We start from the raw sequence: 15,531 nt of genomic DNA on the forward strand, positions 1-15,531 counted from the left end.
GGGAAGAGACAGCAGCATTTAGGGACTCTGGCCCCAGCTGAAAGTTTATTGGTCACCAGCAGAGGTGGAGATTTCAGGTCCAGAGAGTACAAATCCAAACCAGGTTTTTGTTTCAACCAACCAGTTGAGCATAAAGAGTCACAGTCACAGAGTACTGAACTGGTTGGTTAAAACAAAATCCTGGTCTGGATTTGTACTCTTTGGACCTGAAATCTCTGGTCTCCAGGGTGCCCACCTCCCCATCCCTCATTAGTTATTTATCTGGATCATTAGCTAGTGATAAGGTCGTTGTATGAATTATGGCCGCTCTTATGCCCCCCACCATAAAAAAATGCTATATAATTGCCCCAGGGAAAATATTTGGTGAAGAATGGTGAATAGGAGTGTCAAATGCTGAAGATAGAACCAGGAGAATGATTGCAATGGTTAGAAAGGGTATGAGATAGGAATGTTTCTGTTTGCTTTGTTTCAAGAGCTCTGAGAACAAGAAAGAGTTAGCCGATAATACTAGTGTTTTGACAACAGATGGGCAGGAGCGATTTTGGGTGGAGTTCCTCAGGAGAGATGACTCATGAATCTTTGTTGGCCCTGAGTTACGAACCAGCAGACGGGGACACGATGACGTTAAAGAACTGAAGTTACAGGAGACTCCGGAAGGGTGGGTGTAGGGTTGAGAGTAACTTGAGCTCAGAGCTGAGTTTAATAATAAAATCTGCACTATCACAGAAAATGGCAAAGTAGCTCAGAGTGGTGGCACGCGAATCTAACCCCAGCTTTCTTTGTATGGAGACTGAATGTCCTGCCAGACATTCCTTTAGGTCTTCTAGTTTCCTCACACAATCTAATCAGACACGGTCAGGTGATCTGGCTTATCTAATTTACCTTTCAGGTGGCCGCATGTAAAACAGATCAACGAGAACAATCTGTCAGATACTTAAACTGACGCTGCAGCCTTGTTTGTGCAGTCATGCCACAACCCTTGAAAGCGTGGGATGTTTTTGATGCAGCAAACCCATACACAGAGTGGAAATACACAAATGCTTATTTGTAGTTTCTGCCCATGAATTGCAGGTTGTCTGCACATCTTTAAATTTCGATGTGACCTGATATATAAATGTGGATGAACTTTTTCAGACAGTCTTCCTTCAAAAGCATTCATGATTGCAAAGTCTTTTGTTGTTATTTCTGCATCATTGCAGTAGTGATGCATGAGAGCACATGTTCTGTGTAGCCAGTCGTGGACAATGGGTAGTATCCAAGCAAAGAGAAACACATCACCCCAGGGTATGCCAAAACGGTGATCACCATTCATTGACGTTGCATTGCTACTGTAAAAGGACATCCATCCCACCGATTTTGTCTGATGCATGCCGCTATCTGTAGTCTGTTATTCTTTTCTGATTGACTAGTGAACTGCTAATGTGGAGCCATAACTGGACGAAAGACTGAAGGGCAGGTAGAGCTTAGCATAGTCTCCATCGATATGGCCGTGACTAACTTATCTCCAAACACATCGTCAATTTTCATTGACCTGAAGCTGTAGAGTTTGAACTTTCATCCATCCTCTAGGGTTATGGTCACAGTGGAACTGGAATCTGTCTTAGGCAGTATAGGATAAAAGGCTGGAGTACAAAAGCAAATCAGTATTTCAGTATCAGTATGAATCAAAAAGTCGAGGGGGATTTTTGTTTACTTGTTATTTTTTCTAAATGGTGTGATTCTCCTTCCCATTTCTCAGTTAAAGCATCTGTTGGTAGTTACGTATGTAGACAGTGTGGTGATTAATAACTTAACAGCAACGACTTTGCCTCCAGATGCAGGAATCTTGACATTGACTGTTCATGAATGAACTATATTAGTAGCTTCCCCACTCAGGATGAATATGAACAGTCACATGCCAAGATCTTATATTACATTGCGAATATATTTCTATTAGGCCAGTTGTCATTTTATGGTGCTTTGGGATTGTGTTTTGCATGGTTTTTCTTCTTTTTATTTTCTGTTGAAGACTCTTCATTATAATTAACATATTTTATGTATAATGATACTTATGAGTTTATTTGTTTATTACTTCCAGCTGCACTAAATAAATCATGGATATGCACTCAGTTTTGTTAAATTGCAGGTATTTCTATGTTAAAAACTTAAAGTCTTATATTGTAAACAATCTTTTTTGCTGTTCAGGGGCTTGGAAACACTATTACACTTTCATTCTGATTTGAATGTTTCTAATATGTTGCTTTTGTCTTGCGTGCCTTTCTGTGTCCTGACAAGGTCTCTGTTCACAATAGCCTACACAATTTGCGATACCCGCAGGCTCACTGGGCGCCACAGACAAGATAAGAGGATAAGAGGGGGTGCTGTAGCGCGAGTTTGGTAATCAACTCCTTCTGTCTGCTTCTGGCTTCTTGGAATGACAAAGTCAGCAGTATGGAGACTAGATCAGCCAAACTTACTTTGCATTAGCTTTCTGTAAAAAAATGACTTATTTCTTTAGCTCAGCACCACCCCAGATTTTGACTGAAACATAAACAACAACATCTCTAAGATAGGGTGGTTAATCAGTGGGGAAAATGGGGATAATGTCTGTTTCTCACACATAAATGCAGACTTATATCACAGACTACTCCCCTCAGCTACTTCCTCTCCAGCCTCTTTCTGATTGGTGGAGAGCTAGAGGCAGCCGGCACTTATCACAGCCCAGGAATTATCTCTCCTTAGAGGCACATCTGGTGTCCCGAGGCGGTGTGTCCGTGGAAACTGGGGAGGGCAGGCATCGATAACCTTCTCTGCTTTGGGCTGGTGCTTCTCTTTAAGATAGCAGGCTGAGGTCTCTGACAATTCAGATAAAGTAGCTGAAGGACTTGTGTAAAAGTTTTTTGCAAAGATGTTGTAATCTGTTGGTGTAACAAATAGATGCGTAGTGAATTGGTTTAAAATGGCTAATTAATTTTGCCATTGAAGGGATAATATCCCACCACCCAGTTTCCAAACATTGATCCAATATATGGTCAAGGGCTGGAAGTAGAATATATTATTTGGTCCTGCTCTGATATTTCATGTCTCTTTCAAGTTCAGAGATCAGGGTGATGAAGGAGGTTCTGTTTGCTTTGATTCCTTTTTTAGAGAAAGATATCGTGGTCAGTCTCTTATTTATTGTGCATACAAAGGATGAACATGTTTAATGCGCACACTGCAAAAGCAGGAGATGCTTTGCATGCTCCTATTGACATTCTGGATTAGTGGCTGTCACTCTAATAAAAGGGCTTGCAATTAATGCCAGATTGGTTTTCAGTCACTGCAGCATCTGAAACACGCTCTTTGAATCACACTGCTCTGTAAGCAAACAATATGCTGGCCTCCGTTTTCCAGGCCACTGCAGAACAGAGATAACATGCACTCCTTTGTCGTGCTGCCTGAACACTGACGTCACACCTCAATTTATGCATAACGCAAACATACTGAGTCCATTTTTTGTTGCTTTTGAGACAAGACCTCCATTGACCTAAAGTCAGGCTTCCTCAGCATACAGTACATGCAGAAAAGTACTGGGACACACTTCTTAATCATTGAATTCAGGTGTTTCATTCAGACCCGTTGCCACAGGTGTATAAAATCAAGCCCCTAGCCATGCAGTCAGTCTTTTACAAACATCTGTGAAAGAATGGGTCGTTCTGAAGAGCTCAGTAAATTCAAGTGTGGTACTGTCATAGGATGCTACAGTTTGTGAAATTTCTTCACCGCTAGATATTCCACAGTCCACAGTAAGTGATATTATTGCAAAGTAGAAGCATTTAGGAACAAGAGAAACTCAGTCACAAAGTGGCAGAACACATAAAGTAACAGTGGGGTTGCCGATTGCTTAGGAGCATAGTGTGAAAAAACACTGCTGACTCAATAACTGCAGAGTTCCAAACTTCCTCTGGCATTCCCCATAGCAAAAAACTGTGTGCCATGAACTTCATGGAATGGGCTTCCATGGCCAAGCAACTGCATGCAAACCTCACATCATCAAGCACAATGCCAAGTGTTGGATGGAGTGGTGTAAAGCACACTGCCAGTGGACTCTGGAGATGCTCTGTGTTGTGACAAATCCGGCTTCTCTGTCTGACAGTCTGATAGATGAGTCTGGGTTTGGCAGATGCCAGGAGAATGTTACCTGACTGACTGCATTGTGCCAGCTGTAAAGTTTGGTGAAGGAGGGATAATGGTGTGGGGTTGTTTTTCAGGGGTTGGTCTAGGCCCCTTAGTTCCAGTGAAGGGAACTCTTAATGCTTCAGCATACCAGGACATTGTGGACAATTTTATGCTCACAACAGTTTGGGGAAGAACCTTTTCTATTGTAGCATGACTGTACTCCAGATGTCCGAGTACTTTTGTCCATATAGCATATGTTGCAGCATTGCGAACCAAAACTCATTCAGCATTCATGTAATCCAGCGAAGAATATTAATTTTTAAAACTCCGGAAATTGTTATCAAAAACATATTCATGACTTTTTGGACATTTGCTCTTCATGTACAGTTAAATCACATGAAAGGTCAATGATAACTGTTATTATAATAAAATAACAGACTATGTATTAAATGTTAACATGCAACTGTCTAAGATATTCAGAGTGTGTTTTTGTCATTGTAGCTTGCAGAGCATTGTGTGTTCATCCATTAATTGGTCACCACGAGACATTGCATGATATAATTCTTTAAAAGGTGTGAAGGAACACAGGGCAGACATTTACTGAGGAGATAGTTGACGTAATTCCTGTCTTTTTCCTGATCGCAAGTCTCCGTCACCGATGTCGACTCGGTGAGGCACGGCAGGCAGACGGAGGGTCTGCAGCGGTTCGTGGGGGAGAAGCTTGATGGCCGCTGCTTCTCCATCATCTTCAAAGGCCGGAAGGAGAATCTGGACCTTGTCGCAGGATCAGAAGAGGATGCATCGCACTGGATCTCAGGCCTTGAGAAGGTTGTCAACATGATGCAGCACTTCAGTCGACAGCAGAGCAGCGAGCAGTATCCTTCCATGATCCCCTACCCTTCTGTCTTTATATGCTCTGAGGAAAACAGGGTTATATCCAATACGATAATAGATGCCCATATATGAAGAGTGAACTCTGTCCTTATAGGATCAAGGGTAATGGTCACACCCACTGTGATAGATGATGCCCATATTTGGGGAGTGAAGTATGTACTTATAGAGTCAGGGGAAAACAAACACCCACTGTGATAAGTAATGCCCATAAATAGAGAGTGGGCTCTGACTTCATAGAGGGTATGCACTTGATGGTTCTGAATAAAAGCAGTTCACAGCAAGTGTGATAGGTGATGTCCAAACGTTTGTTAAACATGAACAATCTACAGCATGGGTCTCAAACTCCAGTCCTGGGGGGCCAGAGCCCTGCACAGTTTTTGGTTTCCCCTCATTTAACACACCTGACTCAACTCCTTGTGCTAATTACCACACAGCTCTTGAGCTGAATCATTTATGGTGAAACAGAGAAAGAACTAAGCCAAACAGGGCTCCGGCCCCCCCAGGACTGGAGTTTGACACCCCTGATGTAGAGGATGTGCCACCAAAATTTATATTTAAAAAAATCCTTTCAAAATGTCAATTTAAACTTGTTCAAAATTGTTTTGCTGAACCTAAACTGGTAACAAAGCTTGCCTAATGCCAATAGTGGGCATTGAGAAATTATGTAACCTAATATTTTTTTGGCTGATTGGTCCATTTTTCAATCAGCCATTACATGGCGTGACTGAGCTTCCTTGATGTAGCGCAAGGCTATTTTCTTAATTATATTTTCTTGATTTTGGCTAGAATCCTTACATTAGTTGTTTAGCTGGATCTTCACCTGCATGCGCAAAGCAGACAAGGACAATGACAACAGGATGAACCTGAAGGAAATCAAACACTTTCTCAAGCAGATCAACATCCAGGTGGACGACCATTACGCAGAGCAAATCTTTAAGGTGAGGAAGAAAGACATTCGGCACATTATATTATATAGAGCATTTATAACATTTAGAAGACACTGTAGTTTTATATATACAGTACTGTACAAAAGTCTTATGCAGTTAAAGAAAATCTTTAAAGCTATTTATCTAGGTAGTAAATGTAAATATGTACAAAAGTCTTATGCAGTTAAAGAAAATCTTTAAAGCTATTTATCTAGGTAGTAAATGTAAATATGTCCAGAAAAAAAATGTGATATGCCAGGAAACGGTAACAAATATCAAGAATTTCTTCTGTACCTCAAAATGTTACTGATTTTGTTGGATTGCTAGATGAACACCGCTTCAGTTCCCAAACCTCCCCACAGGGGCACCCCAGTCAGTCCATGTATCCACAAAATCTTACCAGCAACTTTTAATTAGTTAAATTATTTGATCAGGTAATGTGCGCGAATGGTGTTCACACCCGTCAGTTGGTCGGTACCCTGTCTTGGTGCCCCAGGATAGGCTCTGCGACCCTGCATAGGATAAGCAGATATGGAAAATGGATGGGATGGATGGAATATGATGAGGCATTCATTAGCTGAAAGTTTTATGTCAGTAAATTAGTCAGCAAGTACTTGGATATATTGTGTTGTTGTATGGTGACTCTAGTATAGGTATCGAAATGGCTAAACTGACACGTTTTGATCAATATAACACAACCACTCTCGTTTAGCAACTACCTCAGTTAGTCACCTTCCACAAATTTGACATCAATAAAATTCATGTTCCCAATGCAGGCATTTATGACCAAATTTCATATGCCTCACAACAACGTGCATACCAGAGTCAGAGAGATCTCTGAAGTGGAATGTACAAAGTGCGGGTAAAAATGTCCGCTTCACGAAGGATTAAAGGACAGCCGCAGTCACGCCCAGGCAGGCATGATTTTCACTTAGCGGCCATTTTGTGTTTTCCCTTAAATACAATCATATCTAGACATATAACAGATCTGCATGCAGTTAATTGTGAGACAGCTGGTACTTTTTGGCACATATATTCATTATAGAAAGTCTATACCCAGTCCTCAGGGGCCCCTGACAGTCCCCATGGTGGCTCCCTCCCAGCTCCCGGCCAATCAAGCACAGCAAACACCAGATACTGGTGTGCTGGGAGATGGGGTCCCCAAGCACCGGGATGAGAAACATTTATAACAATTACTCAAATTTTGATGTGATACCTAGCAATGCGACACCAATGGTTCAGGCACGCTGGAGGGGGCCGAGATCATGAAGTTTTACAGCATACTGACCAACCGGGAGGAGATCGACACCATCTACAATGAATACGCCCACACGGACGGCCTCATGGGTGCCACAGACCTGCTTGACTTCCTGCTGAATGAGCAACGGGAGCAGGCGTCCTTGGAAAATGCTCACCAGCTGATCAGGAATTATGAGCTGGACGAGACAGGTGAATGAGTTGGAAAACTCAGCCCTGACTTGGGCTCGATTGTATCCCATCTTTGTTCTTGTTTGCTCATTGCCAATATGCAGTACAATTCCACAGTGTGGTATTCAGTTTCAAACCTGTTCTTCTTTTGAACTGCAGCCAAACAAAACCAGTGCATGACCAAAGACGGCTTCCTAATGTACCTGCAGCAAGATGAGGGTATGATATTCAATACTGCGCACAAGGATTTATATCAAGACATGAATCAGCCCCTCAACCATTACTTCATCTCATCGTCCCATAACACTTACCTAATGGAGGATCAGCTGAAGGGGCCCAGCAGCACCGAGGCCTACATCCGGTACGTATGCCGAACCTGAAGAGTTAGTGTCACCTCTGAGCCTGGCAAATGGGGGGCAGTCTTCATGTGTCAGGGAGCCAATGAAATGCCGAAAGGCTGGTGCCGGTCCTCTTGATGAATCATGTGTCGCGTAGTCCTGTCTTCTGGTGATGATGTCTTCTCTTAGTATCTGTTAGGACAATGGAAGTCCAACTTGTTTGTTGGGCTGTGGGCCTCACTGCTGCCATCTTTCTCAGAGCACTGATGAAGGGCTGCCGCTGTGTGGAGCTCGACTGCTGGGACGGGGTCGATGGTGAGCCGGTCATATACCACGGCCATACTCTCACCTCTAAAGTCCTCTTCAAAGATGTCATCAAAGCCATCAAGGAGTACGCCTTCAAGGTGTGTCAAGTGTGTCCACTGCACAGTCTTCACACAGAGATTTATCATGACATTCATCTCTGAATACTCCATTTGTTTGGCTTGTCTTTGTCCCCAGGTCTCTGAGTTCCCAGTCATCCTCTCCCTGGAGAACCACTGCTCCATCGAGCAGCAGAAACGTATGGCCTATCACATGATCAATATTCTGGGCAGTGCCCTGGTGACGGAGCCCTTGGGAGACACGATGCCCGCCAGCCTGCCCTCACCACATGTGAGACACTGCATTCCTAGTAGCCTTGGACCCACACCTTCTAGAATATTCTACTACAATCAACTACTTATGACACATTGCACGTTAGCTGAGAAACACTTTCCCTTCTGTTGATACAAAAAGCTTTTAAAACAGTATAATTGGTCCTGAAAATAGTATTATCCAGTGCCGTGGGACTGTAAATGCTTAATCCACTGGTTCACTGTTGACATCTTAGGCAAATTTGTATGTGTATTTTCCTTTATACCCATCTCATTGGTCCTAGAAGGTATAGTTATAGGTACTATTATTAACTTTTTATTGCTCTGTTTCTGTGGATAGCTTATATGCATGCATACACTGAGGATCATCACAGGACAGACCTTCATTGGGTAGCTGAGATGTAGAGTGTGGATGAGTATAGTTTCATTAGAAAAGGTGTACAGGCTTTGTAGTAATTGCAAGAAAACCACAAAGTAAATCTACGTGTAGCTCCTGCTTCCTCCATCACTGGAGATACAGAAAAGAACTCTGTGCAGCTGGTTTTAAACCATTTTGCAGATATTTCTGTGTACTTAGACTGAGATAAGTATATCGATTTCTCATTTTTGACTTTGAAACAAAAATCGAGCAAATTAGAGCAAATTTTTCATCTTTAAGTAGCTGGTTCCAAGTTAGGATCGTTGCTTACATGATCGGCTGTAAGATGGCCCCTCTGAAAACCACAACTTAACTGGCTGCTGCTCAAAATGGTAGAGTGGAGACCTGACATGGGCATCTCAAGTGGTCACCTTTGGCATGATTGGCCTTCAAATCGCTCTTTGTACAAGGGTTTCGTTCAGTACACTGGGAAAGAATAGTGAGGAAAATGTCATGTGAAATGGAGATGAATCTAATGGCTTGACCGCAAAGCATGTAAAAAATGTGAGCAGCTGGTTTCAATTTGGGTCCGTTCTTATAAGCAACGCTTGTTGTGTGACGAACTTGTAAATGGACCCTCTCTTATATGGATGGGATTTTTTTTGTTTTTTAGATTCATGCTGAACATTGCCATAACAGCACATAAGTTATGCATCAATATAATATAATAAACACCTCATATGCTAAGTCAAAGCTTATTATACTAGTTTATTATTGAGACCCCATGATAGATTATTTACCTGGTTATTTATGGGTGAAAACATACATTTCTGAGTGCTTGTGGATGGTATTGGTGTAACGCTTGGAAGCGTAAAGGAGGTCATCTTTGTTAACCGGAAGCTTTATGTTCATTGACGTCAGCAGAGATAGTATGAAATTCTAACTGCACTGCTGGCTTTGGTCATTGGCAGGAACTGAAGGGCTGCATCCTGGTCAAGGGTAAGCGCATGAACAAGTTGGACGTGTTCTTCAACCCCAACAGCGCGATGGATGAAGGTAGTGTTTCCGAGGAAGACGAGGCTGCTGAGATGAAGGAGGAGTCCAAGCCCAAGGTTTGTAGGCCCTGCTTCCAAAGCTAGGATGTGTGTTTCTGTTACTATGTAACGTCTTAATGGATGTCCGGGTCAAAACAAGGAAGGAACTAAGCAGAGGAAATCATGCTGTTCATATTGGTTGAGTGTTCGTGCCATTTGTTGTGCACGTCTTCAAGTTTCAAGTTTTACTGTCACGTATTCAGAGGAACGGTCAAATTTTTATGCCACAGTTGCAAGGTGGGGGACAGGTACATGGGGGAACAATGGGACAAATGATGGTGCAATAAGACAGACACTACAAAACAAGATGCTGCAGTTATAGGTGTTGGGGGACGTTTCATGCTCAGGATGCTGAAAGTCAGAATGACCAATAGACTTTACTGAGGTTCTTTTGTATAATTAGCAACCATCAACATATAGCTACACATAGTGCTATTTTTTTAATGAAACTAACGACCCGGGTTCGCTACCCTACAGATAATGCATTACCACCAAGAGCCAGAGGGGGTGCTGAAGCACCCTCAGCACCCCTACTTCCAGTGTTCCTGGGTGCAATATAAGAATTAGTGAAAGAAAGAATTAGTAATAAATAGGTGATGCAATGGGGATACAGATGTGCAGATAGACCACAGTATAGTAAAGGAATTATGTTACATGGAATAATGGAATAATACGTCACATTATCACTTTTCTGGGCACGGTGGAGTAAAAAAAAAAACCTGAATATTGGTTTTTCCACAATTGCTATTAAGTCCAAATTAGACCATAATTCCACCTAATCTAGACCACACACACACAAATATGCACAAAATAAACAAACATGATTGCAGCAAATTCAAGATTCAAAGTGATTCTTGGCTGAGTGATGTCAGATGTTTAAGTAAGGCATGATTGATTTCCAGAAATCCAACATGAAGCTGGCAAAGGAGCTCTCTGATGTGGTCATCTATTGCAAAAGCGTCCACTTTAAAGGTTTCGAGTATGCAAGGGACAACCAGAGTTTCTACGAGTTAGCGTCCTTCAAAGAGAGCAAGGCGAACCACCTTGGCAAAACATCAGGTGAGGCCATGAGTCGCTTTGTGACAGCTCTTCTTAAACACTTTTATCTTTCAGGAACACAGTTTCATTATGGAAACCCTGAAGGGCAAAACACACCAGCAAATATGAAAACACACCAGCAAATACAAAAACACAACAGTAAATAAAAAACACACCAGCAAATATGAAAACACACCAACACATACAAAAACACAACCGCAAATACAAAAACACAACAGCAAATATGAAAACATGCCGGAAAATACAAAAACACTACAACATTAGCAGCACTGAAAACAGAAAGCGTATGTATTTACTGATCCTCACGTTCTTGATGCTGATTGGACAGGCAGCCTTCCAATCAGCTGATATTCATAACCATAGTTAATGCAAAGGTACATCCTTAGGAACTTTGAACATGCTCTTTTCATGTGAACATACACTGCTTTGTCTGTATCTTCTCACTGCAACTCTGCATCACGACTTATTTTTCTCGTGATCTAAACATAGCCTAAGTTGTTTTCTCAAAATCACAAAATAAAAGTTATCTCGGTAAAACAAAAGTTGTAATTAAACACGGGAACGCCATTTGTCTAGAGTAAGAGGGAAGCAGATTCCATCTACCATAGGCTACGATTGAACTTAGGCTTAGATGGTGAAAGCCACTGCAGAAAACTTGTAAATCTCCATATCCATGCAGAAAGAGAATCCGGTCATCAGGAGGAAATACTCCATTTTTTCCATGGCACTTTACCTTTGGAAAAGTTAAATATAAAAGACGGAGACAAAGAGACTCAAGTAAGCAAAATAGTGTGAATATGGCGTGCCTTAAATGTCAGTCTATTGTTCCATTTGAGTGAGAATTTTCTTCATGGTTCCAGTTGGAGGCTTGTTTCATATTGTGCCTTTAAATATGTTTCAATGAGAAATCTCTTAAATCATGATCACTTTATTTACATGCATCATAGAACTTGGTGAAAGTGAAATTCTTGTGCCACAGTCGCAGGGGAGGGAACAGGTGCATGGGGGACAACAGGACAAAACAGTATAATTGGTGCAATAACAGATGGGACAGTGTGGGGACTGGAACAATAAATATATTCAGCATGCATAAGTTTGTGCAGATTAGGCTCAGTGCAAAGACTATCGATAAAAGTGCAAACAAATACGCAAACAGTACACACAAATGTGTGAACTTCTCCATCCTTCTTGGCAAGGAAACAAGTTCTCCCGGGAGTAACGGACGTAGGAGTGGCTGACTTAGTGAGTGATTATAAGAACACAACAGCAAATTAATGGATGTTGAAACAAATCTATCTGCAATTTAGCTATAAAACACAGTCATTTATGTGAGATCAAACCACAACAAAAACAGGCAGAGCACTGTAACGTTCACATTACAGCCCAGAACAAAGTAATGGCTTAATGCTGCCATTATATGACGAAATTAAGACAATAATATATAAATGATGGTTAAGCAAGTGATTTATACTTGTGCTGATCTGTGAATGAACCAAAATATTTCATCCCCTTCAAGTCATCCATGACATTTGAAAAACCGTATTATTCACGGTATCCTCATAACTTACAGTGGGAGGTTCACATCCATCAAAGTCTTTTGATTTCGCTGCGTATAGACATATCTAATGACATCCGTTTTCTCTTTGTATCTTTTGCTTGCATCTGGTACCTAAAGATGTTCCTAAAGTATTAACTATAGCTACGACTGTGAGCTGATTCACAGGCTGCCTGTTCATTCAGTAATAAGCAGGTGATAATCAGTAAGTACATCCATTTTCAGTGCTGCTAATGTTGTACTGTTTTTGTATTTCTTATTTATTGGTGTGTTTTCATATTTGCTGGTGTTTTGCCCTTCATATTTCACAGTAAAGTTGTGTCTTCATATTGAGGGTTACATCAAAGTTGCCACCTTGGATAGTTTGATAGTTTGTGTGTGTGTGTGTGTGTGTACAGCACTGTGCAAAAGTCTTAAGCAGTCAGAGTAAATGATTTTTAAATGATCTTCATGTTGATGTAAAACCATGATGTCAAAGTGTGTCAGCTTTCAAAACCTCTCTTTAAACTCACCCCAGGATACCCAGGAACAACCATACAAAAATTTTTGACCCAACCACTAGCACATCTAGTTTGGCTAATCAATACCTCACTGAGTCATTTAACGCCTTTAATAAATTAAGTGAGCTGGTAATGTCATTTAACAAATACATGGAATGGCTGAGGTGCCCCTGAGCAGAGGTTTGTAAACTGAAGCCGTGTTCATCTAGCTATCCAACTTTTTTTTCTAATGTAAAACTGTATATATTTTTTTTTCTGGAGAAATATACACTTACTAAAATTATCTTAACCACAGGTCCTCTGTATGTTAATGTTAATGTTAGGGTGTTTATTCTGCTCTCCTGTCTTCCAGCCAACGCCTTTGTTCGTCACAATGCAGCCAAGCTGAGCAGGATTTACCCAGCAGGCTCCAGGACGGACTCGTCCAATTATAATCCTGTGCCCATGTGGAACGTCGGCTGTCAGATAGGTAACAGGCCTCGCCCAGCCAGCCGCTAAAATCAATCGGCTTTTAACAGCATATCAATCACACATGGCTTGAGAAAATAAGTACTGTACTTACAAGCTTCCTACATACCTGGCCTTTCAGGAATGGGCCAGAGACAGATGATAAGCCCACTCAGATTCAATTCAGCCACATTTATTCCTTTCGGCTGCTATCAGAAGTCTACACACCCTTATTGCATTTTCTGCTTTTGTTGACAGAAAGGCGCAATTGGAGTGGGATTAGTTGTACTTGGGGACGTAATGTAATTGAAGCAATTACCAATGAGGTCCATAATTTTAATTCAATCTGAATGTTCCACGTCTGTAATCACTGCAAGTCTCCAAAGTAAAAATTCTGCAGTGAAATGGCCATCTTTGTTTCAGTGAATATGGACGTCTGTGATAATAGCAGTTCCTGTTGGAATTATCATATCGGTTATAAGGTCATGTAAAGGCACACATTTTTTTAAGGCAGAAACAGCATTTACCCCCTAAAAATGGAGCCTGAATGGGTTCTGGTTTTTCCGTATAAATGTGTGACAACCTAAACCTCTTCTGCGGTAATATTTTCAGTAGGTGCAGCGCAGTACACCAATTTGTAAGCTACTGTATGGTTGTGTTTCATTAGCATGCTAACGGGATATATAGCCCAATGTTGAAAATTGTATCGTCATTTGCTTACGATACTCACTCGCTACAGCATTAACTTTTAGATGGGATTATTTTAATCTCAGCTATCTTTGGTAATTTGGGGAAATTACTCACGTTTCTTATGCTGTCCAAATTCACCAGACCACTTTGCAAACTACATACTACAAACTACATCTCCTTAGGTAAAACTAATCCGAATATAGCTAAATTATAAAATCATAGCAAATGACATCAGACCATTTTCCACCTTTATAAAACATCTTGATAGTGTTATAGCCAGCATCATTATGGTTAAACCCAAAGAATTTTAGAAGAAAAACTTTAGTGCAAACTTACCTTTTCACAGCAAATTACCTTTCACTTCACTTAAGGTAAGTCTTTTTGGGCAGGTTCCTCCCACCTCAGAACTCCAAGATTTTACAGTTTTTCTCTGACTCTCTGCAAAAATGTTCAAGCCCCAGCAGCAAGATAATCTCCTACATACAGGGCTCTTAGGTCACAAAAGTTTAAACAGGCCCAGAAGTACTTTTTAGGAAGCAATAGCTTCCATGCCCTACAGCTTAGACTGATGGGAAATATTCAAAATGGCTGCAATATGCAGGGAGTGGATATCTACTGTCAAAAATGCCTGCAGCTGCTTTAAGGTTTCCTGTATCCTAACTGACAAGCTGTTTATGTACCTGGCCATCAGTTGAGAAGGAACCAGATCAGTGTGTTGTTTCGGTGGGGTTAGATCTTCTCTACTCCTTAGAGATGGCCTCCACAGCGTACCCTGACATAGCTAATGTGTTTGAATTCTTTCATATCTCTCTGCTGAATTGCATCATTCAGAGATAACATCTTGTAGCCAACGACTAGGTCAGCATCATACAACCAAGAACCATGCAGGAGAAACCTCAGATCTGCTGATTTGACAAGGGGTTGGACCTGTTCAGTGTGGCCGCTTGTTGCCATTTATCTTCTGTTCAGACTCTCTCTGCTCACCAAAATCCTCTGCCCCATCCTGTCCACAGTGGCACTGAACTTCCAGACACCGTGCTGCGAGATGGACCTGAACCAAGGCCTCTTCCTTCCAAACGGGCGCTGTGGATACATCCTGAAACCCAACTTCCTGCGTAACAAAAACTCGGGGTTTGACCCCAATGGCCTGTCCCCGGAGCTGAGGATGCAGACCACGATCTTCCATGTGATGGTAGCAGAATCTTCACATTCATGTTATTATTTTGGGATCATTTAGAATTAGGGTTATCTTTGCTCATCTTCACTGCAGTGTCATTCTGGTCATTAGGGGCCTTTTAACCTTGCCAGTCCATTAAAGAGCAAGCTGTAATATGTTTGAGAATTGAACCTGGCTTGAAATGCTCCAGTAAAACATCTGTCCGTACATGGTTGGTAACCTTTAGTCACTTCAGAATAACTCACAGTAAGGAAATATTTATGTCTACATTTTATTGATTTAAGTGATTCTTT

General features: G+C 41.4%; 1 protein-coding gene across 1 annotated transcript in view; it reads left to right on the forward strand.

Annotated features, from left to right (window-relative positions):
• Window positions 1–15,531, forward strand: part of plcd1a (phospholipase C, delta 1a) — a 28,978-nt gene that overhangs the window by 9,168 nt on the left and 4,279 nt on the right. The window contains exons 3-12 of the mRNA XM_048970920.1: window positions 4,784–5,012; window positions 5,840–5,969; window positions 7,178–7,406; window positions 7,545–7,746; window positions 7,983–8,127; window positions 8,225–8,377; window positions 9,688–9,828; window positions 10,713–10,869; window positions 13,277–13,393; window positions 15,075–15,253. Coding sequence (XP_048826877.1) covers window positions 4,784–5,012; window positions 5,840–5,969; window positions 7,178–7,406; window positions 7,545–7,746; window positions 7,983–8,127; window positions 8,225–8,377; window positions 9,688–9,828; window positions 10,713–10,869; window positions 13,277–13,393; window positions 15,075–15,253 — 1,682 coding nt within the window. The remainder of the gene's footprint in view (window positions 1–4,783; window positions 5,013–5,839; window positions 5,970–7,177; window positions 7,407–7,544; window positions 7,747–7,982; window positions 8,128–8,224; window positions 8,378–9,687; window positions 9,829–10,712; window positions 10,870–13,276; window positions 13,394–15,074; window positions 15,254–15,531) is intronic.

The sequence above is a fragment of the Brienomyrus brachyistius genome, chromosome 1 (genome assembly GCF_023856365.1).
Source record: "Brienomyrus brachyistius isolate T26 chromosome 1, BBRACH_0.4, whole genome shotgun sequence".
NCBI classification, from domain to species: Eukaryota; Metazoa; Chordata; class Actinopteri; order Osteoglossiformes; family Mormyridae; genus Brienomyrus; species Brienomyrus brachyistius.